Source organism: Maniola jurtina, chromosome 20, assembly GCF_905333055.1.
Source record: "Maniola jurtina chromosome 20, ilManJurt1.1, whole genome shotgun sequence".
Lineage (NCBI taxonomy): Eukaryota > Metazoa > Arthropoda > Insecta > Lepidoptera > Nymphalidae > Maniola > Maniola jurtina.
In genome coordinates this window covers 7,730,419-7,752,848 of record NC_060048.1, presented here as the reverse complement: position 1 = coordinate 7,752,848, position 22,430 = coordinate 7,730,419, and the positions used below count along the sequence as shown (strand labels likewise).

The 22,430-nt window shown below is 35.9% G+C and overlaps 5 protein-coding genes across 8 annotated transcripts in view; 2 read left to right on the top strand and 3 right to left on the bottom strand.

Annotated features, from left to right (window-relative positions):
- Positions 1-1,910: 1,910 nt before the first annotated feature.
- LOC123875523 (testis-specific serine/threonine-protein kinase 3-like) lies at positions 1,911-5,333 on the top strand. The gene is made up of 6 exons (XM_045921392.1): positions 1,911-2,224; positions 2,812-2,981; positions 3,692-3,841; positions 4,023-4,296; positions 4,838-5,014; positions 5,219-5,333. Exons 1-6 carry the CDS (start codon positions 2,048-2,050, stop codon positions 5,303-5,305), a joined length of 1,035 nt encoding a protein of 344 aa, XP_045777348.1. The 5' UTR covers positions 1,911-2,047; the 3' UTR covers positions 5,306-5,333.
- Positions 5,334-6,124: 791 nt separating this feature from the next.
- On the bottom strand, positions 6,125-7,914 carry LOC123875524 (ribonuclease kappa-like). The gene is made up of 3 exons (XM_045921393.1): positions 7,768-7,914; positions 7,542-7,664; positions 6,125-6,665 (listed from the first exon to the last, which is right to left on the bottom strand). The coding sequence occupies exons 1-3, from the start codon at positions 7,831-7,833 to the stop codon at positions 6,510-6,512; spliced, it is 345 nt and encodes a 114-aa protein (XP_045777349.1). The 5' UTR covers positions 7,834-7,914; the 3' UTR covers positions 6,125-6,509.
- LOC123875525 (ribonuclease kappa-like) lies at positions 6,768-10,601 on the bottom strand. Of its 2 annotated transcripts, XR_006798152.1 has the most exons (4): positions 10,420-10,601; positions 10,231-10,350; positions 9,507-9,743; positions 6,768-6,780 (listed from the first exon to the last, which is right to left on the bottom strand). XR_006798152.1 is itself a non-coding variant. In XM_045921394.1 (3 exons), exons 1-3 carry the CDS (start codon positions 10,492-10,494, stop codon positions 9,642-9,644), a joined length of 297 nt encoding a protein of 98 aa, XP_045777350.1. In that variant the 5' UTR covers positions 10,495-10,601; the 3' UTR covers positions 8,444-9,641. The 2 variants fall into 2 exon arrangements, 1 of the variants encoding a protein (XP_045777350.1); XM_045921394.1 differs by lacking the exon at positions 6,768-6,780 and having other exon boundaries at positions 8,444-9,743.
- A 542-nt stretch (positions 10,602-11,143) lies between these two features.
- On the top strand, positions 11,144-21,043 carry LOC123875999 (pleckstrin homology domain-containing family F member 2). 3 transcript variants are annotated; one of them, XM_045922137.1, is made up of 9 exons: positions 11,144-11,258; positions 11,447-11,511; positions 12,331-12,532; positions 14,357-14,482; positions 14,770-14,876; positions 15,449-15,620; positions 16,302-16,402; positions 17,403-17,478; positions 19,438-21,043. In XM_045922137.1, the coding sequence occupies exons 1-8, from the start codon at positions 11,243-11,245 to the stop codon at positions 17,460-17,462; spliced, it is 849 nt and encodes a 282-aa protein (XP_045778093.1). In that variant the 5' UTR covers positions 11,144-11,242; the 3' UTR covers positions 17,463-17,478; positions 19,438-21,043. The 3 variants fall into 3 exon arrangements, with proteins under 3 accessions (XP_045778093.1, XP_045778094.1, XP_045778092.1); XM_045922138.1 differs by lacking the exon at positions 17,403-17,478 and having other exon boundaries at positions 11,145-11,258; positions 11,447-11,506; XM_045922136.1 differs by lacking the exon at positions 17,403-17,478 and having other exon boundaries at positions 11,145-11,258.
- A 767-nt stretch (positions 21,044-21,810) lies between these two features.
- LOC123875998 (midasin) overlaps positions 21,811-22,430 on the bottom strand; it is a 31,073-nt gene continuing 30,453 nt past the window's right edge. The window contains exon 41 of the mRNA XM_045922135.1: positions 21,811-22,284. Within this exon, the coding sequence (XP_045778091.1) occupies positions 22,099-22,284 (186 nt within the window). The 3' untranslated portion in view covers positions 21,811-22,098. The remainder of the gene's footprint in view (positions 22,285-22,430) is intronic.

Sequence of the window (22,430 nt, the reverse complement as noted above, 5' to 3'; positions counted from 1 at the left end):
TTTGTGTTTATACCTCAGGTAATAAATACCTTTTGTCTTAAGGTACTGAATGAAGTCTTATAATAATTATAAATATGAACAATTTTCTGTGTTTCTGTTCTTTTTAACCCCCGACCCAAAAAGAGGGGTGTTATAAGTTTGATGTGTGTATCTGTGTGTCTGTGTATCTGTGTATCTGTGTATCTGTCTGTGTCATTGTAGCGCCTAAACGAATGAACCGATTTTAATTTAGTTTTTTTTTGTTTGAAAGGTGGCTTGATCGAGAGTGTTCTTAGCTATAATCCAAAAAAATTGGTTCGGCCGTTTAAAAGTTATCAGCTCTTTTCTAGTTTTATTGTAGAAAAGAAGGTTAGATAACCGTTAGGTTCATAATATTATGTCAATTGACAAATGTCAAGCTGTCAAGATGGGCGTTGCCTAGATAAATAATTATTTATTTGAAAATGATGTTTTGGAAAACTCAGATACTTTGGATCTTAAGCGCGGAATAGCTATAATCCCAGAAAATTTGTTCAGCCGTTTGAAAGTTATCAGCTCTTTTCTAGTTACTGTAACCTTCACTTGTCGGGGGTGTTGAAAATTTTTAATTTACACTTGTTATTTTAAACCTATTCAATTTCAAAAAAAAAGTTAGGAATAATCCTAGCAGAGCTGCTTGTTTGGTTATGTTGGCACTACTGTCTTTCTGTCAGTGCGAGTGATCTAATGTTGGTATTAAAGCATGAAATCCATCTCATACATTTTCATAATTATCGTTAGTTACCTATTCGTTTTTGTATGAAAGAGATCAAGAGATTCAGATTACTGGTCAACTGGTCTGTGATTCAATTTATTGTAGTTTGTAAATAAACTATGTATATTTATGTGTTCTTTTATCACAGACCAGTTAAATAAATCTCGTATTATCTAAATAAAAGGTATTCGTAGTTAATAAATCAAGATTTATAGAAAAACGTAGTCAAAAAGTATCTATATCACATAGGAGATAATGAAGCACCCTGACAAATTCAATGTTTTCACTTTTCTTACAAGATGATCTGGATGTAGCGTTTGCTATGCAGAATCCTCGGTTAAGGGCCATGAGACCGGCCTGCCCGCGAAATTCAAATTTAATTTGGTTTTTCGCAATTTGTGAACATATAATGTGACAACGTAGGCTTATGGCAATCTTATTCCGACAGTGGCAGTATCATCCTCACAGGTTTATATAAAAATCTTTACTTACTTGAAAAGGTCCAGTTTAAGAAATTAATTAAAGTATCGACTAATTTGTGAGAATAGTATGGATGTATGGACTTGGATCATCGATGTCTATCATTTCTGAATCTGATGATTTAACGATTTTTTTAGTTGATTTCGATGTTTAAAATAATTATTAAAAATGTGTAAAAATCATAATCTTGTTGTTTTCATTATGTTAATAGTGTACAATGATAAAGAAACATTGTTGAAATTTATCGACAACAATTATAATTAGGTCACAGCACTACCGCATTCCTGAGCTCTGCATTCAACTCCTTCGCTATCTGTACATAAGTGTCGCAAAACTAGTATCTTTTAAAAATTCCCTAACTATATCACAAGTGTAAATTAAAAATTTATAACATCCCCGACAAGTGAAGGTTACATTACAGTTACTAGAAAAGAGCTGATAGCTTTCAAACCGATTTTCTTGGATTATAGCCACATAGCTAAGAACACTCTAGATCAAGCCACCTTTCAAACAAAAAAAAACTAAATTTTTATCGGTTTATTAGTTTAGGAGTTACGCTGCCACAGACAGATACACACGTGAAACTTATAACACCCCTCTTTTTGGGTCGGGGGTTAATAACGTGTGATACTGGCCTGTCTAGATAGGAAACAAAAACCGCGGCACGTTCAAACTTCGTTCCCATGACAGTCAACAACCATCAGTTGACAAAACGCCATAATGACTTAAAACACAAAAATTATAGTGAAAAATAAATACAATGTGGCCAAATAAATTATATTATGAGTTATACTTATCTAAAATTTTGTAATACCTACATATTTTGCGCATGATATGCCAGGGCCGGATGTAAGAGCCGACGACAATGTTCATGGCGAGATGTCTACGGAGCCCACGGCAACCGTTCACAGTGGCGTTGAAGCTAAGCCTGAAAGAAAACTAACCGTCCTTGAAACACATGGATATATTTTAGGGAGGACCATAGGTTCTGGTTCATATGCCACAGTCAAGGTTAGATTTATTTACAGGGCTACATACTTATGAATAGGTTATTAATATACCAGGTTTAGGATTTTTACCGTTCAGGTAGTTACCTACTATTTGTAGAATTTAGCTTTTCTTATTTGCGAATACTTTCTTATAATTCCCATTTTATAAATAGTTAGCTGATGCCCGCTACTTCGATCGCGTGGATATACATAGGTGTTTTAAAATCCCGTGAAAACTTTGGTTTTCCGGGCTCGTTCGGCAATTTCCATTACAGTACTCTTGGAAATTGCTTGCGTGCGGCCAATAAAGACTCATTTACAGTCCTCTGTAATGAAATCCTTTCTTTTGTAGCAGCTTACGAGCAAGTGGAGGCTTTACCTCCTACAAGTGGAGTATGTACGTCCCCAGTATGCAGGGTATCTCTGTGCCAAACTTCATTGAAATCGTTTTAAGAGTTCAGGGATAAAGAAGCAACACACTATCAAACTGATACGATGTATATATATTACGGTATTTAAGTAGTGGTAATGTTCAAAGTAGGGACTTAAGCAAATAATGAAATTGATTTAAACCGTTCTCACTAATTAAATATCAAAGTCCTACGCTAGGTAGCAACGAGTGATCGCCACAACTGTCAAGTGGCAGTAAAAATAATAAGTAAATTCCAAGCGCCTGGCGATTACCTGAAGAAGTTTCTACCAAGAGAGATTGAAGTTGTCAAAGGGCTGAAGCATGAAAATTTAATACGTTTCCTACAGGCTATTGAAACCACTCATAGGTAAAATATTTAGAATGTATAGAGGTGTAAAAAAATCCAGTAGTTAATGGGTAGGTAGGTATGTCTACGACATGCGGACGTGTTCTTGCGCCTAGCAAGCCAGATACTCTGCCAATATTTGACGAGTCCGGAGTCAATCACAAAAGCCGAGCCTCATGATTAGGTTAAAGTCAAAATCAAAATCATTTATTCAAAGTAGGTACAATTGTACTTCTTTTGATGGTCGAAATTTTTTAATTTGTACGATAAAGTGGTGATAATTAATTACGTAACTTAAAACTAAAGCTACGAGGGTTCCAAACGCGTCTGAAAACACCACAACAAACTCAGTCGGATATTCTTTTTTTTATTATCACCACTTTACAAAATCACGTCTTATTCTTATTAGAACTATCAAAGCTGATTGGCAACTCATTACTAAGCTTTCGTATCATTTAAATAATCCTTTACATTATATAATAGGATTTTTCAATCAGTTTACGTGTTATGAAAACTTTGAACTTATTGAGAGATTGTTCAGCTGAATAGGTGACTGCCTAAAAATCCACAAGGCGCATCAACACCCACCCATGATTTAGTTTGCGAGGCTGCCGCACGAACCCTGAGCTTTGTAATTGGTTTTTATTGGTAGTACAAGAAATGGGACCTGCTAGGTTAGTTAGAAAATGATCAAAGTCGCAATGTAAGTCTTGGATTTATATACATTACAGAGTATATATTGTTATGGAATATGCTGAAAATGGCAGTCTCCTAGACATCATCCGCAAAGACCAGCACATAGACGAATCGCGCGGACGTCGCTGGTTCAAGCAGCTCGTCGAGGCGGTAGATTATTGCCACGAACGTGGGGTGGTCCATCGGTTAGTCACCCTCTGTACTGCCAATTTGTAGGTATATGTTAATGGAATTTGGTAGCTGGAACCTGGAATTTGGTAGCTTCCAAGTCCCGTTAACTGTAGGTATAAAACATAATAAGTCTGTGATCTAAGATCTTCAAAGACATTCAGGACTTTTAATTCCAATTCTTTTTCCTTATCGCAGAGACATAAAATGTGAAAATCTACTGATGGATCATGGCCTTAACATCAAACTATCTGATTTTGGATTCGCGAGAGGTCACATGAGGCCGAAGAACGGAGTTTACTCCTTAAGTGAAACTTTTTGCGGAAGCTATGCCTACGCGTCTCCAGAAATATTGAAGGGAGTCCCCTATAGACCTCAGGATTCCGATATTTGGAGCATGGGAGTAGTTCTTTACGCCATCGTTTATGGTAGATTACCATTTGACGATACCAATTATACTCAACTATTAAAGGTAAGGTTTTATTTGTGGAAAGATATTAATTTATCAGCTAAATGAACTATAAGATATACCTACTTATTGTTCTCACTCCTAGGGCAGACATAGGCCAAAGACCATAACTCATAAGCCGCCTCAAAGTTCGGATTGAGAAAATCGACCTATCGTATTCCATTCCTTGCGCCTCAACTGCTCCACTTTTCTAAAACCCTATTGTTTATCAAATTATTAGTTAGATGTTATTCAAAATTGAACTGCTTCCATTTTTGATGCATTTTTTATTCCGATATCTACAAGTTAGCCCATGATTGCGATCCTACCTGGTGGTGAGTGATGATCACGATGATGAGGATTGCTGTCCAAGATGGATGCGGACTAACTTGAAAGGAGCATGCCAGTTTCGTCATAACCCCATACCACTGATAATTTCTTCGGGGCATCGTAGGTACCTACCGGAACCATAAATCACTTGACAGCACGATTTTGCCTGGTTTACCTATCTTTTTACCTTAAAAGTACATATAACTAGTTACTTAGTTTTGTCTTTTATTTACAGCAAGTTCAAAACAAGGTCTCCTTTCCCCGCGATCCCAAAGTGTCAACTGAATGCCGTAAGCTGATCACTAAAATCTTGGCCCCTCTCAAAATCCGTGCTAAAATACCGCAGATTTTAGCCGATCCCTGGCTTTGCCCCAGTCAGCCAACTAAAGATGTAGAGTTGGATGCCAATCCGGTAAGGGTTAATCTTACTTAGGTACATCTAGATCTTGAACTTTTGAAACTCTAAAATTGAACGGCGGAATCGTTAGACCATTGACAATTTGCTTTTTTTCACATCTTGGCAGAACCCAGAAGCAAAGGTCAATAGGTTCCCTAATTTCTAAACTTAGTTCTTACTAAGATGATAGGTATATTTTCTTTGTTTTTCGTATTCCAGGATAATGCTCAAGCTAGCAAAGACGAAATAAAAAGCGTAAATATTGGAACTGTAACATTTGATAGAAAATTGGAAGAAGTTAAATAACTTATTTTTACAATTTTGTAAGCTTTTATTTTTTTAATGTAGGTATAATCTACAAAAAATACTGTAACTGTGCAATAAATATTTACTGAAGCCTGCCTTTCATTTTATAAACCTAGGAGAAAATATATTTCAAAGGAGTTTTGCTAATGTAGTACCTAGGTACCTACCTTCTTACTCATACACTCGCATCGCGCTGTATTGAGAAACATAAACAAAAATATTACTAACTAATCAATAATAATCATGTTATCGTTAGCTACCTACCATCTACTTAGGTAGTAGGTATAGCAGTGGCGTGCACATGGATTTGACCAGGGTGGGCAGAAGGCACAAAGCATGAACAAAATACAGGCAAGTACGGTATTAGAGAAGGGTAATCATGTAGGTACCTTCTTTCATTCTTCAATACCTACAGTATACCTAGTGTTTTTGCGCATGTATGGAGGGCATGCCACTGTTAAGTGGGCTCTACACTCGCGGCGCGAACGGCCGCGAAAGCCCGCGGCAACTGCGATTCACGAGTGTAGATGTTGTTCACGACTTCGCGTTCGCGCTTTGCGCCTTTCCCCGAGCAGTGTCGGTTTTTGGTTCGCGACAAAGGGTTCCGTCCATAGTCACGTACAAGACTGTGAAGATTTGCGAGTGTGGAAGGGACACAGTTTACACGTGGATCGCGGCATACATTCACGGCGTGAAATAACGGCGCGACTTCACGTGTGAGTGTAGAGCCGGCTTTACATGTAACTGTTAATCCTATCAATAAATTGTACTTCCCTACTTCTAGGCCATTTCTAAGCTACGTAAATAAAAAGAACAGCATTTCCCTTTCATAAGACAAATATTATAGCTAAAATAGATTCGTCTACCTATTCAATTCAGAATGATGCTTATACCTATAGTTTAGTTGAAATAAAAGTAACTGTCTCCTTAGGGCCAGCGCATAGATAGGTAGGTATACAAACACATTGAGTGGAGCACCTAGAACAATGTATTTTTGATAACAAATTAAAATCAGAATTTATGCTCCGTGAGAAACAGTTGATATTGATATACCTACCTACCGACTGAAAACAAAAAACTTCGCCTGGGTGAACCCACCCGCCGGATTTTTGTTAAGGTAAATAATATGAATGAGGTAGTTTGAGTAGTTATCAAGAAGGACACCGCGGCTCTGCTTCATCCAATCTGCTGTTGTGCGTAGTACCTAAGACTTCTTAGGCTTTTCTCTACAGAACACTTCATCGTCTTTCAAACTTTCTTCCGCCATCCTGTTCTTCGCCCTGGCGTGTTTCATACACCAGAATGATAAACCCAACGTTATTAAGTAAATAATTGCTGCAACCCAGCAGTTAATCGCTATCTGAAAACCAGACAAAGAAATTTCGTTGGCGGTCGGCATGTCCGCCATCTTGAATTTCTCATGACGTCATAATAGTCACGTGCGAGCGCGACATACGCCATGTGGAATATTATGACTAGTTGTGTGGAACACTTCATTATTAAATTGTTATGTTCGAAAATAGGTACCAATGTATAGGGTACGATAGAACATTATAATACGATGGTTATTTATGTAGGTTTTAAGCTGAATCGAAATGCTGTATGAGATGATAGGCTTCCAGAATTAACTAAGGGAAACACAATACGTGCACAAAATGTGCGTTTTTCAGATATTGTGCATCATCATCATCAACCAATCGCCAGCCCACTACTGAGCACGGGTCTCCTCTCAGAATGAGAAGGATTGAGGCCATAGTCTGCCACGCTGGCCCAGTGCGAATTGGCCGACTTCACACACCTTTAAGAACATTATGGAGAACTCTCAGGCATGCAAGTTTCCTCCCAATGTTTTCCTTCGACGTTAAAGTACGGGATATTTAATTGCGTAAAAGGCACATACTTAACTCGGAAAAGTTAGAGGTGCGTGCGCGATAATACTCTAGTAGGTATAATGGTTAGGACTCGGTCTTCTTTTTGGGAGGTCGAGGGTTCGATACTGTGTATATTTGTACGTAAATACCTATGTATAATATTAAATGCAAATGTGCAGAATGACACCGAGGGTAGTTAAGAAAAAGCTGATCTTAACAAATCCATTCCAAAATATGAATAACGAAAAATTCGAACCTATCAATAAACCGGGTATCCTCTATTAATCTGTGGGTTAACACGGCTGGAGCTTTGAGCCAATGACCCATATGTGCTAGTGATACGTACCTACTGGAATAAAACTTACTTTGTGGTAATTGTCCTTAGTTTGTTTTATGAAGTCGTCGTAATCCTCATAACTGTGATGGTCGGGTTCAGCCTCTTCTATAAAAGCGAGGACTTCCAACTTGAAGAAAATTCCCATTACAACCTGAAAGTGTTGAATAGGTGGACAAGTACAAAGTGACAGCATTATCTGGATGAGTTTGAAAAGCCTAAGATTCATATTTAATTACTACGAAGCAAAACATTACCAACTGTAGAACTGCCCATATACTTAAAAGCATGCAGCATAAACCACAACCATATAGTATCCCCATATCAACGGTTTTTATGAGTACCACCAAGTTTTTCAAAATGAAAAACGGTTGTCAAGTCTTTTGCAAGATAGACGTCAAAATTGACACAAATATAGTTTTTTTTTTTAAATGTTACCTAGCATTGTTTTTTTTTTAATTTAACCAAGCCCTGAATTTTGTGCATTCAGAGAGAATTTTATTGATTTAAACACGCAACTCACCTGAGCGCTTGACCTTTATGTTATGAAGGTTACACCCAGAAGGGATTTAAAGTGAACCAATGAGGTAAAAATGCCGTACCTCAACAGCGCAGCTTTCGATAGTCATAAGTACTATTCAAATGTTGGTCATACTGGTATAAAAAAATCCCAGCTTCACCCAGATGAGAATTGAGTCAAAAGTATGATTCTGTGAATTTTCTAATTTTACTTCTGCATTGTATTCCTCATTGCTGAGAGTCGTGGTCCCTTTTATTAATCATAATAATTTAATGGTAGTTTTCTTGAGGTAGTAATGCTGAGGGTTCCCAAACCCTTCTGCCATAGAATTAAGGCTATGCCTTCTGCATAATTTACTTGGGTACGTAATTGGCTGTAAAAACTAAAAGTAAGAAATAAAATAACAAAATATATAACATTAATATTATTTAATTCAAGAAAACTATAGAACCATTTTACAATGTACCTACTGTAATAATAAATTATTTTATTTTATGTACAATTGATATTTGATAGCCAACACTCGTAAGCATAATAATTTCACATAATATAGTGATATTTATTATTTGCTGGACAAGATTACACTAAGAAAGGAGTATAATATAACAATAGTCGACATCACACATATTAAGACAATAAAAATAAAATAAAATTGAATACTACTTTCATTTGTGAATGTAAACCTTGAGAAAAGTTAACAAGTTAATACATCACTATGTAATAAAATAAAGGTCATTAGGAGTTTAAAAATTCAGAATTCGTTTAATACAGTATTAATTAATATACTTAAAACAATATTGTGCTGTAATAATCTCAATACAAGCACTATATTAATAAGACTTTTCCAGAAAAATAATGTATCTTTGTACATACTTAGTTAGTATTTTGTGAGTTTGGAGTTATGACTCATATTTGTATTGCAATCAAAATTAATTATAAGTGCTAATGTTAGTTGATTCATCATTCTTTCATATTATAGTAACTTATTGATCAAAGTGGTTTTTCACAAGGCTATAATATAAAGGTAAACGGATGCTTTAGTATGGAAACCATACCCACAGCAGTGAACACAAGCTAAATTAACACGCGATATAGGTCGGGTCGCGTTGTTTTGGGACATGGGAATCACGATATATAAACTATTTTTGTACAATGAAAGAGAAACAACGCTCTTTTCAATATTTAATTACTTTTCCCCCATCGATTTTTAATAAAATCTTTATAATATATAATAAAAGGTTTATTTTCCTTAATTTAAAACTACATAATATTTTAGTTCATGTTTTGCCACTTTTGGAAAAGCGGGTCAATTATGTCCATTTACCTTTAACCAGGAAAATAGGGTCTCTACAGGATAACTGACAGAGGATAATCCAGTGAAAAAAAACAGAGGCAAAAACTAATACCAAATAAATAACAATGACTAAATCAAATAAGCAATCATCTCATAATAAAGAACCTCAAATATTTCAAAACAAGTCAGGAAAACTTGATATTATCTCAACTTAAGCACTGCCTAAGAGTCTTACTAGGCAAAAAAGATACTTCACTTTTCTGGTAAAGCTAAATAATGGAATGGAGGTAAACTTCTGTTTGCTTGAGCCCTAGTTTTTACATGCTAACTGAAGAGCGGTTGTTCAACCAGAATTGATGGGCGGAAATGACAAGTGTGATCACATATAGTAGTGCAGCAATCCAGCAGTTGTGTGAATTCTGTAATTTACAAAATAAAGTTTATAATTATCTAATAGTGGCTGATTAATTATTATTTTGATATCAAAGTCAAGGCATTTATTTTTTGACTGTCAATTATTGAATTTGTAAGATAAATGATGTCATAGAAAGTAATAGAGTGAGTGAATCAGTGTTAATTCAATTGGTCGCAATCTTTAAATTAAATTAATAACAAAAAATCATTTTGATGATTGAACATTGATAAAAAGGCAGCAATATTTTTAAGCCTATCAATGCTTTAAATTTAGTTCAGACTGTACATATACAACTGAAATTGCACTTATGAAATAAGATAGATTCATTTGACTAACCAAAAGAATTTGGTAAAAGTTTACGTGAATGAAAAAGTTTACTTAAGTCTTAGGTTAGTTAGTTGTCTTGCCAAGGTACCATCATCAGAAAAATATTTAACTCTTTACAGCATAGATCAAGGCTCCATCAGACAGGTGTTTATAAGTATACTTGCCTGTGTGTATCCAGTTTCAACTTCGCTAATAAAATCACTGAGGGTCTCATGCTCTCCACCCAGTGGAAGGTCCTCAAGTAGAGCTACTGCTTTAATAGCGTAGAAAACGCCCATTAAAGTCTGAAATGATAAGATTATTCCTTAGTTTTCCATAAGTATCAGTGAAGTCACAAGACCATCAAAACTTACCAATTGAATAATTCCCCAAACACTTAACACGACTCCGACAAGCGAAAGTTTAGGGCCACAGAATTTGCAAGCCATTTCGACGGATTGTCCTCTAGTTTTCAAGAAACTTAAAAAGGAATTTATTTTGGTATCGACCACTGCCTGTCAGAAAGTGTCAAAAACCACAAAAAAATGGAGACTCACATGACCATTCGTGTTTATGGTGTAGAATTTAAAGCTAGACTACACTACAGTTTATTACGATTTTATCGGTTTTTTAAACTTAACCTAATTGAAAATTTGATGGATTTCCTAAACAAAAGCTGGTAAAAAGTCACAGTTTTTTAATCCATATTTTTTTTGACGACGCAATGCTGGTGGATATTCTTTGAATCTCTTTTAAATTAAATCTTATTAGATGGAATGAAATTCAAGTTTAGTAATAACTGTCATTTGCGGCTACATTAAGGTTAACGTCAAAGTCAATGCACAACGCCATCATTATCGCGATAATCAACGCGTTAAAACTGAGTGGTCTGACTGGTCGCACTTGGATTTAAAATCGTCTAGAACCAAACGGCATTGTGAATGCCATTGTACGTTGATCGTCTACGTTTAACGGATAACGCCGTTGAGCATCGCGTTGTTGGCTATTGACATGGCCGGGACATTTTACCTTTGACAGAACTCTGGCCCGCGGGCCGTAGTTTGGAGACCCTTGCAATAAAGGGTTATTAAAATAATATATGGCAACATTATCAAATTTACGAATGACACATTTTGATTTTACTCATCTTCCGTGTCTTTGAGTTGTGTGGTGTAAACTGAATAAAATTTTGTGATAATGGTGGATCGTTTAGGTAGGATATTTATAATAATTGTGTCCCTTGATTTGGGACTGTACAGCGGCCAAGCAATGGAATCTCATGGTGAAAAGTTGTGGTTGTTCTGATAATTGGTGTCATTGTTGTTTGTTAGCTCACTTTCCTTTGACGTCAAACTTTGATGCTGAGCCGCATTTTTAAGAGATTGTTTTCCTTTTTTCCAGTGAATAGTGAGGCAAATGCTAGAAGGATTGCTATGGTGGAAAACTGCTTCGGCAGTTCAGGTCAGGTGTGTGTTTTTTATGAATTACATTGATAAGAAAGTACTTGGTGAAACTTTCAAACTTTTCGCATACTTTTATCAACCGACAAACAGAGATAAATTCTCAGTAAGCACGATTGGTGGGTTTGGCCAAAGATATCACCTTTTTATCAGTGTGATATATTTTATTGTAGTTTACAAAAATAACTTTGTGTTGGCTGATAAATAGATGGACAACATTGTATTGGTTATAACTGCAATAAAGTTTTTTTTGATCCTGTTGTGTAAATAAAATAATATACTATTAAAAACTAAGCTAAACAAAATAATTCATTGAGAATCCTTAAAACTATAAGAAACTTATATGTTAAAAATACAAAACTCCTAATATATCCTATCTAATGTAAAATGTGAAAGTAGTTACCTTTTCACTTCTTACCTGCTGAACTAGGAATCTTAATGAAAATTGCTGTATGCTTGGATTCTGGTGACAAAAGTGTAAGGCAGTTTTGGGAAAATTTTTTATGTAGTCCCACAGGAAAATTTAATCCACTCAATTTAAATTTAGGCAACAGCTAGGCTAACTAATTTACCAATTAAAAAAAAAATGTAACAACTAACAATTTTACTGGAGATGCTTCATCCACACTTAGCTATGAACCTACCAGCCAAGCTATGCCATCGAAAGATTTGGAAGTTTAATAAAACCATACCTTTTCAAGTTAGATAGCTTAATTCTATGGTATCTTAATTATGGTATCTTTGCTTACCATGAGACAATATGTCAGTTAAGAGCTAACTAGTAACTTGTCATCAAATTAAATAGATTATCTGTCTTATTTTTAGCCCCTGGCAGAACAAGGCAGAGTTCTGGTTGGGGAGGGGGTCCTGACAAAAATGTGCCGGAAGAAACCCAAAGCACGGCAGTTCTTTCTCTTCAATGACATTCTTGTGTATGGCAACATTGTTATAAACAAGAAAAAGTACAACAAACAACACGTCATACCACTTGAAGAAGTCAAATTGGAATCGTTAAAGGATGAAGGACGTATGTATTTAATCTTTTGTTTACTGTTAATGACCAGCACATCTTGATGATTAGACCCATATATTATCTTGTTGCATTCAAATACCAAAACATGGGGTAATTATGGGATAGGATGGCACATCATGGAATCAAGTGGTTGTTTGAAATAAAAATCTTTTTACAAATCACTGTATTGCAGCACTTGTTGTGTATTTTTACTTTAGTCATTGAACTATCTATATCATAACTTTTTAAGGCTTTATTTTCGCAAAAATGAAGATATTTTTGGAAATATTTGTGTAAGAGAAAATTCTCCTTTTGTATCCTATTTTGGGAAGTATAATAATATAGATTTTCATATTTTTATTTTATATCTTCTGTTAATTTTCCTAAAAGATTGTCTTGTCCCTTACCTATCCCATGTCTGTTTCTACATTTATTAATTTGACAGGGTCTACTGATGATATTAAATGACAAATCCTTGAACTCAATCCAGACTCCTTGGGAAGAAAATTGTGATGAGCTAAAATAGTATTCTTGCTGCAACAATGCATTTTAGCCAATAGTTATTTAATTAATTTAATTATTAATAATTATTATTGTCAAACTACTCTTGCAATTTTAAGAATAGGGAAAAATTTAACAAGTGAACAGTAGTCTCTGTCTTTAATGATGAACAAGTATTATCTTTGAAATATTATTTTTTAATTGATAAACTTGAAATCAAGCTACCAAATACTTGTTGTATTCATAATATGCAATGATAGTATAGCTACTAGCTAGGTTCAAAGTTGAGTCATCCAACCATAATAACATTTTATCAGCTTGATATAAATTCAGAATAAGTTATAATGATATTACATTATGACTCATCACAATAATGATTCATTTCTACTACATTTTAATCCTTAAATATTTCATACAACTTCAGTTATCTTTTATCAGGGTGGTGACAATTTGCATATTTTTAACCCCCGACCCAAAAAGAGGGGTGTTATAAGTTTGACGTGTGTATCTGTGTATCTGTGTGTCTGTGTATCCGTGTATCTGTCTGTGGCATCGTAGCGCCTAAACGAATGAACCGATTTTAATTTAGTTTTTTTTGTTTGAAAGGTGGCTTGATCGAGAGTGTTCTTAGCTATAATCCAAAAAAATTGGTTCAGCCGTTTAAAAGTTATCAGCTATTTTCTAGTTTTCTTGTAGAAAAGAAGGTTAGATAACCCTTAGGTTCATAATATTCAAGTGTCAATTGACAAATGTCAAGCTGTCGAAATGGACGTTGCCTAGATATATACATAATTATTTATTTGAAAATGATTTGTCGGGGGTGTTGAAAATTTTTAATTTACACTTGTTATAATAATATATCTATGGCACACTACTTTTTACCAATTTACATGCTACTACTAAATACTGACATTAGAATTTTTAAAATAACAGATTTAATTACAGATTGTTAGATTATTTTGGGTTACATCAATGTTTATTAGCATAATACTCAGGTCTAATATGCAATTTACATGTTAATGCTCATTGCCTCAAAATATAATTAATGTACTTATCATTTTTATCATAATATACCCTATATAATAATATATATAATAGTTGATGCCCGCAACTTCCTTCCTGTGGATATAAAAATCCTGTGGGAACTCATTGATTTTCTGGGATAAAAAGTAACCTATGTGTTAATCCACCGTATAATCTATCGTCATCCCAGATTTCAGCCAAATCCGTCCAGTAGTTTTTGTGTAAACAAACATCCATACATACATACAAACTTTCACTTTTATAATATTAGTCAGATTGTATTTAATTTTAATTTAATATATCTATATGTTCTAGAATATCGTAACGGTTGGTTGATCCGCACTGCATCTAAATCTTTTGCTGTGTACGCTGCTACAGCCACAGAGAAGGAGGAATGGATGGCACATATAGAGAAATGCATAGAGGATTTGCTAAGAAAAAGTAAGGAAGATTGCTGTATTTTATTATTTTTTAACCCCCAAATGTCCACTAAAATGATCAACTTTAATTTTAGCACAGGATTTCCATTCAATTCATACTTAACCCAGCTGACCAATGTCATATATAAACCTAGTCCTAGCAAAACAATGACACTTTACATTCTTGTACAAAATATATAGCTGAAAAAGCATCCATGCATCTGTACCATCACACACATGCATGCCATACATGGAACAATGATATATGCACTTTGCCTATCTGGAGTTTTATAAAATCTTTGTTCATAGGTGGTAAGCAGCCACCATTGGAGCACGCAGCGGTGTGGGTGCCCGACAACGAAGCAGCTATTTGCATGCACTGCAAGAAAACACAGTTCACTGTCCTCAACAGAAGGGTTAGTCCTTATTACAGTGTTTTATCTGCTTTTTTTTTGAAAAAATGAATGAAAGCAGTTAGCTATGTATGTACTTTGATTGAAATCACAGACTTTGAATTCAAATTTGTACAGTTTTGGGGCATTTCACATGGAAATGAAGTCAAGTTTGTATTCAATGGGTCAAAAAGTCCAGATTCCAGACAGAAAAGTATTTTTATGAAAAGTGTGATCACATCATTTTGTTCACCGGCTCCTCAATTTCACCAGTAATAATAAAACTTACTTTTCACAGTCCATAAATTTTCATCATCCAAATTGTTATGTAAAGACATGAATTTTATTAATGTACTAGCTGACCCTGTTGGACTTCGTCCGCATGGATATAGGTTTTTAAAAATCCCGTGGGAACTCTTTGGTTTTCCAGGATGATAAGCCATGGTGTAATCTACCTTCATTCTAAATTTCAGCCAAATCCGTCCAGTAGTTTTTGCGTGAAAGAGTAACAAACATCCATCCATTCATACAAACTTTTGCGTTTATAATATGAGTATGAAGTAGGATAATTTGTAACATGTAGTTGTATGTTTTAGCATCACTGTCGTAAGTGCGGTTCGGTTGTATGCGGGCCATGTTCGTCGAAGCGCTTTGTACTGCGCGGCCAGAGCGAGAAACCGCTGCGTGTGTGTCTGCAGTGCTACGACGAGCTAACACGCGACCGCGCGCGTCCTGCGCAAATACAGCCTACGTCCGCTGCTGTACCGAGTCAGTACCGCCTTAAGAATATAATTAAATATCATCATCATCATCAGCCTGTGGATGTCCACTTTTGGACGTAGGCCTTCCCTAAAGAGCATCACACCCGGTCCTCAGCCCAAATATAATTGAATATAAATAATTTTTATTCAAACAAAGTTTTACAAGGATTTTTCAATCGTAAAATGCATCTACCACTGGTTCGGAATGCCTTTCCTACCGAGAAGAACCAGTTAGAATATTATGCCATGAATACAAGTAATTGCAATCCTGCGCATTGCTAGATGTGTTGTTGCGTAAGATTAGGTCTGAGGTCACACGATGTTTTGATACAACTCATGGATGCCAACAGCCCACCAATGTCAGTGGAGGGTCTACCAACGGCTACATATTCCGGTACAAGATCACCATTTTAGCACATTGGAACCCCAGCATCTATCGGTTCTTACAACTATGTGCCCAGCCATTCACTTCAGTCACTTTTGTTCACTTCTATGTCATTTCTGATTCAATCACTTAGAGAAACTCCCAGCATCAAGCTCTCTATCCATCGCCTGAGTTTTCTTATAAAACCTATAGTTAGCGACCATGTCTCTAATCTATGTCATCACTAGTAACACACACTGTTTGAAGATTTTCACCCTAGAATATTAGAGATTTTCTAGTAACCCTTGTCTGTTCATTCAACAGTAAAAGGCATGGAGGGCGCGGGGTCGGGGGGCGACTCGTCGGCCGACGACGACAGCGACGACGACGACGACCGTCTGCACACCGACCAAAGCCACGACGAGGTGAGACACACACATGCACACATATACACCCAAATATACTCACGTAAACCGGGTTGCTTTGGACCAAACCAGGCTCACATGACGTGAGTCGCACACCCAAACACACAAACATACACACTCAATACACATACATACTATTATATATAGACTATTATACGTAGTATCTTCTCATAAATACTTATTTAAACTTATATACTTATATATATAAGTTTTATAGAAGCGTGAGTTTGTCGTCGCGTCGATGGGCAGTCATTTATCCATCGTGAGTTTTTGTAATATTATTTGTATTACAATTCAATTTATATTTTGGACTGTTATTTTTTGGACTTTTCGTTGTGTACAACTAATTTAAATAGATACGATACATTAACAAACTCAGACAGAACCAGAACAATTGGAAATCATGAAAAACAGACCCGCACTGCGAAATTTCACCGCGCTATTTTTCCCGCAGAATCCTATTAAGCCGGCTCTACACTCGCACGCGAAGTTGCGCCGTTATATCACGCCGTGAATGTATGCCGTGATCCACGTGTGAACTGTGACCCTCCACACTCGCAAGTCTTGTTCGTGACGTTGACGATGCGTTCACGTTCGCGCCGCAAACCCTTTGTCGCGGATCAAAAACCGACACTGATCGGGGAAAGGCGCGAAGCGCGAACGCGAAGGCGTGAACAATATCTACACTCGTGATTCGCAGTTGTCCCGGGCTTTCGCGGCCGTTCGCGTCGCGAGTGTAGAGCCCACTTTACATGAAAATTGTATTTAAATCCGTTCTCGCGTATTTTTTTCATACGTTACCAATTTTGCAGGAAAATTCGCAGTGCGGGCTTACTCTTACTTTACCTCATGCTAAATAATGATGCATTACGAATAATAGAAAAGAATAAATAGAACGACTTTTTTCGGAAAACTGTTATGATAATGGCTTATGATATTCCCGACATCAAAAATGTTGTAAGATGCGGCATTGACAAAATGATATTATGCTTATTTCTAGGGCTTTACAAGTTATAACGCCGTGAACAACGGATTGAGAAATAAAGTCACGAGTGTATAGTACATGTTGACATTGTGTAAGTCGAGTCAAATGAATGGATACTTCATGCTTTTTTTTTTATTTGGATTTGTGGTTTCATTTCCCTTTGTGTTCTGTCACCTTTCCGATGTGTAGCGAAAATATCGTTTGCAAATGCAGTGTTGTAAAAAACCATCTCATATTTATACATCTTTATTTTTTATTGTAGAGAAACATCCGCAAATATGTTTGCAGTCCTTTATAAATGTTAGGTATATTATGCCGCCTCAATAGCTCATTCGGTAAAGGAGTGGACTGAAAACCGAAAGGTCGACGGTTCGAATCCCGCTGCAATATTGTCGTACCTACTCCTAGCACAAGCCTGACGCTTAGTTGAAGAGGAAAAGGAATTATTAGTCATTTAACATGGCTAATATTCTTTTTTTTTTTTTTAAAAAAAATCAAATTCAGGTGCATATCTAAAATATTGATCATTGCGTTTTAGAATTTCCAATTATATATGCATTTGTGCAGTGGCGAATCACATAATTCTGTTTGTTACTAATGTTTGAAGTGGTTTTATACTTACCAGTTTGATTTTACCTCAGAATTTAAAACACGTTCTTTTTTTAATCAAGGCATTTCGTAGCACGATTAGGTCAGTTGATCATTGAAAGGATATCTTTCAAACTAACTTCTCATTCAGTTGGAAAGCAAATCCTTTTGAAATTCATGGTAATTATTACAAAATCTTTTGAGGCCGTTTAAATCGAGCCTTAACAGTTGTTAAGGCTCGGTTTCTACTCAAGAGGAGCAGAGATGTGTTCAATCGCCCAATCAGATTGTTAATAAACCTGGAAGCATTATCACGTCATCTTTTTAAAATCTGATTTGTTGACTGTACATCTCTACTCCAAAAAATTAGAAGAAACTTTAAAATGCGATTTAAACTTTTATTAGGTACTTAGGTTAAGTAAGGTTACTTTTATTGGGTATTATTTACTAGTGACTTTCGCTAAGACAAAACTTTCGCTCATGGCGTAAAGTTGAATATTTCGCCACGAGATAGTTTATCTTAGCGAAAGTCACTAGTTGACATTATGTAGCGATCATTCATTTGTAAAACTGTTATCTCATGACTTTTTTATTATGTATTTGTTTTGTTCTAGTGGTTCTAGTGTAAGAGACTATCCATGATATTATAAGAAGACACAAAGTTGTCTTTTTGACCTTGAAATGTAGGACCTTGGAGCATATGAACGTAATGCATAACCGTAGCGTTAGTGTTACGCAGTCCGTGTGCACAAACGCAACCTGGCATGCTATAGATACATATTCTAATAGGCTGACATCTATAGAGCGCACTTTGACTTTGCTCAGACTTACGACACTGTTAAAACGAGACAGTGTTATATCGTTAGTATAAATCCGTCTCGTTTTAACTGAAACTTAAGTCTAAGTAAAGTCAAAGTGCGCTCTATAAATTTCAACCTTAGACTTCTGTGTCAGTTTGTCGGCAATTTCTATTTTCGCTCTGAACACAGACACTTTTTGATGAGCAGAACGCCAGGTTTAGCTCCACATACGCGCTTAGTTTTTTTTTTTAAAGAATATTAGCCATGCGAATCATGACTAACACTCCCCTTTCCCCTCCAGTTAAGTTCGTTTATTGGTCGATTTAACTCGTCACGTCGAGTCTCGTCGGTTCAGAGCGACCATAATGATTGACCAGGGCCGATACATTGCGTGTATGCGCTACGTTTATACTCTCCAAGGAACCCCTACATAAAGGTTTAATCAAACAAACGCGTTGCGCCAGTGATAAGCAATCAATTTTATATCTTTGCTTAATGCATCAGCGGCTGGGAGTCGTACCCGCCACGCGTTTGCTTTACCAAGACTTTAACGTGTGACGTAATTAATGTGACTTTATTTCATATATTTTTTGCAAAATCCATCATTTTTAATTTACTTTTTAATTAAATAATTCATTGTTTGTTATCTCTTTTTTTCGCAGCCAAAGTTCTACGGTGACGGCGAAAAGACTGAAGAAACCAATAACCATTCGTCCAAGGAAAACAAGTAAAAGAAAAAACCAAGCAATAAACAAAAAAAAAAACATCCCATTAAAATATTATTATGTAATTTATTATGCGTCCACAACAACACGAGACCTAAACCTGAAACATTCATGTAAGAAAACGTGACATGAGCGGGTAAATCTGTTGTTTTGTATGGAGCCAAACGTCATAAATTGTCAGTTCTATACAATTTTGCAGACTAACAAATCCAGTGTCATAGTATAACTTGAAAACTCATGCTAAGGGCTCTGAATTTCTCGCCATCTTAACTCTTAGGGCCAGCGCACATAGCGCAGCGCAGAGCATGCCCGCGAAGTTTTCTAATCGCGTGACACATTACACGAATTTCTACCAAAGGATGCGCGAGTATCCGCACGGATGCACAATTGATTTTAGATATTATTTCAATGAAGACAATGTCGATAATATTTTGACTGTGAAAAATGCTCTGCGCTACGCTCCGCTATATGTGCGCCAGCCCTTAGGCAGAGACCTATAGAGCGCACATTTACTTAGACTCAGTTAAAATGAAACAGATTTTAACTCTATCTTAAGTATGAGCAAATTCAAAGTACGCTCAAGCATTAGTACAGCGAGCAACTCTTTTCAGTACATTTATTGCGTATTCTTTTGGCGCACTGTATATATGACGTCATTGGGCTAAGTCTCGTGTTATTGTGTACGCGTGATACATAAATTATTATAACTTTACAATTTAGTAGTATAATCATGTCGCCCCTGATTTATATTTCGTGTGGACATTATGCACTTCACGAAAGTTGGAAAAGCGGGCAGAATATGCGTTTTGAGAGCGGCCATACATGGATAGCTTGAAGCAGTCATGACTTACTGCATAGCAAACACTGACTTCTGATTGAAGTTAAGATAGGGCTCTCTCTGTTACGTAATGCCATACAAATGACAAAGACAAAAAGTCATTGGGCGTTAACCATTTTGAATGACCAACCAATCGCAAAGAAGACTATGTTTTCCGTACTAATTTTTTTTCCGTGGATAGAATTAGTACAGAAAACAGGCTGTTTTTGAAGCAACTTGATTTTCGCTATTTTGTATGTATGTTTCCGCAGTGCGGGATTTTTCATACTTTGCTGTTCAAACTGTCCAAGTATGAGCGTTCTAAGGCTCAAGCCACATTGCGGCATTTTCTAAAATGTTTTATGTAATCCGGACTTCAACTCCAATCTAATAAGATCCAGTAAACATAATATTCTCATATTCATTTTCTTATACACAAATATATTCATTATGTGGTGGTGTCAAAGTTCAGTTTACAAATAGTACTCACTCACGCACATACACAAATGCAATAGTAATACACACGTTATTGTCTTTCCATACATCTTAGTAATTTAAAGTCACTCTAACATCTATGTAATTTAATATTTGTAGTAAAATATCTAAAATATCAATTAGTGGTCACGTAATTATCGTCACTTAAAAAAAAGCGGCCGCTTCACATTATTCGAGTATAGCTAAACATGTGAAAAGAAAGGTACTGACTCACTGACTGGCTCATCAACGCCCAGCCCAAACCCTTGGACGTAGGAAGCTAAAATTTTGCATAGATGTTCCTTTATAATGGTAGACAAAAAATGAGGCTTTGTTTTTGGAAATCCTTCGAATAGAAGCAGCGAGCGGTTTTATAATATCAAAGTCAAAATCAAATTATTTTTTCATTTCCAAAAACATTTGTCAGCGACATTGCCTTTGCCTAGAGTTGAATTTAAAAAAAAAAATACAATTGGAGGGAGATGGGAAAATGGTGGCAAGAAAAGTGGTGGTTATTAATTTGAAGCAGAAAAGATTGGAATTTATTAATATGTTTTCAAGAAGTTGTGCTTTAGAAGCTAAACAACAACAAGTCAACAGAATCAGAATATAATCTCTGCTCGTAATTAATGCGAATACGAAAGTAATTAAGAATACAATACGAATGATTTTTAAATACGAAAGTGTGGCTTTCTGTCTGCTAAATATTCCCGGTCCATATTTTTATAACAATTTAGACCTTTGGGCTTGGCATGGAGTTAGTTAACATATCGGGTACGGACATAGGTTACTTTTGTCCCGGAAAATTAAGCTTCCATATTTTTAAACCCAAAATCCACGTCGACAAAATTGCAGACTTCTAAGTATTTAGGTACAGACAGAGATAGCTTGCATGCAGGAGGTGGATAGAAGCAACTTTTATCCCGGAAAAACAAACAGTTCCCACAGGATTTTTAAAAATCTATATCCACGCGGACGAGGTCTGGAGCATCATGGGGTGGATAAAGAAAAGAACAGAGTTGCACAAATAATAAATTTATTTCTTTATAAGTATATCACAACTTAAGTACTAAAAATATTCACTCATGATAACCTAAATGTTATTCTTTACTTTTTATATGATAATACATGATAGCTTTGTCTTATAATACTCTCATTTAGAAAAACCGAAAAACTATAACATAATCTATACTTATAATATATCAAATATTATTGCATCTTCCATTTTTTATACACACGTGTAAAAATCAATATTTTTCTTCTAATTCGATCTAATTTTTTGCACTCAAAAACTCAATATTTAATTTTTAACTAGTATTTGCAGCCAATTCAAACCATTGTCTCAATGCGTCGCCTAGGACGGTCGGCAACGCATTCATATTCCGTAATATGAGGTAGAACGGAAACGGGAATGTGTCCAAATATGGTACAAATCCTAACAGAGTGTTAGTCACTGGGTCCAGAATAGGCCGCCTTATGTCCATTATGGAGTCCTGTGAACAATGAAACAGAGTTAAAATATTCAACTCTACCTTTTTTTTAAATTCACTATAGGCGCACGCTTGGCCACGATCACACCTGATGGGCAGTGATGAAGATGGGAACCTATTAATATTCACGTGATACGAGCACGCTGTCA

Coding starts and splice junctions, on each gene's coding strand:
- LOC123875525 (XM_045921394.1), bottom strand. CDS start 10,494: ATGGCTTGCAAATTCTGTGGCCCTAAACTTTCGCTTGTCGGAGTCGTG. Junction 10,351..10,419: donor TTTGGGGAATTATTCAATTG/GTAAGTTTTGAT, acceptor TTATCATTTCAG/ACTTTAATGGGCGTTTTCTA. Junction 9,744..10,230: donor TTGAAACTGGATACACACAG/GCAAGTATACTT, acceptor TGTAAATTACAG/AATTCACACAACTGCTGGAT.
- LOC123875524 (XM_045921393.1), bottom strand. CDS start 7,833: ATGGGGATACTATATGGTTGTGGTTTATGCTGCATGCTTTTAAGTATA. Junction 7,665..7,767: donor TATGGGCAGTTCTACAGTTG/GTAATGTTTTGC, acceptor CAACACTTTCAG/GTTGTAATGGGAATTTTCTT. Junction 6,666..7,541: donor CTAAGGACAATTACCACAAA/GTAAGTTTTATT, acceptor TCTGGTTTTCAG/ATAGCGATTAACTGCTGGGT.
- LOC123875523 (XM_045921392.1), top strand. CDS start 2,048: ATGCCAGGGCCGGATGTAAGAGCCGACGACAATGTTCATGGCGAGATG. Junction 2,982..3,691: donor GCTATTGAAACCACTCATAG/GTAAAATATTTA, acceptor TATACATTACAG/AGTATATATTGTTATGGAAT. Junction 5,015..5,218: donor TAGAGTTGGATGCCAATCCG/GTAAGGGTTAAT, acceptor TTCGTATTCCAG/GATAATGCTCAAGCTAGCAA.
- LOC123875999 (XM_045922136.1), top strand. Junction 14,483..14,769: donor AGAGGATTTGCTAAGAAAAA/GTAAGGAAGATT, acceptor CTTTGTTCATAG/GTGGTAAGCAGCCACCATTG. Junction 14,877..15,448: donor TCACTGTCCTCAACAGAAGG/GTTAGTCCTTAT, acceptor TGTATGTTTTAG/CATCACTGTCGTAAGTGCGG.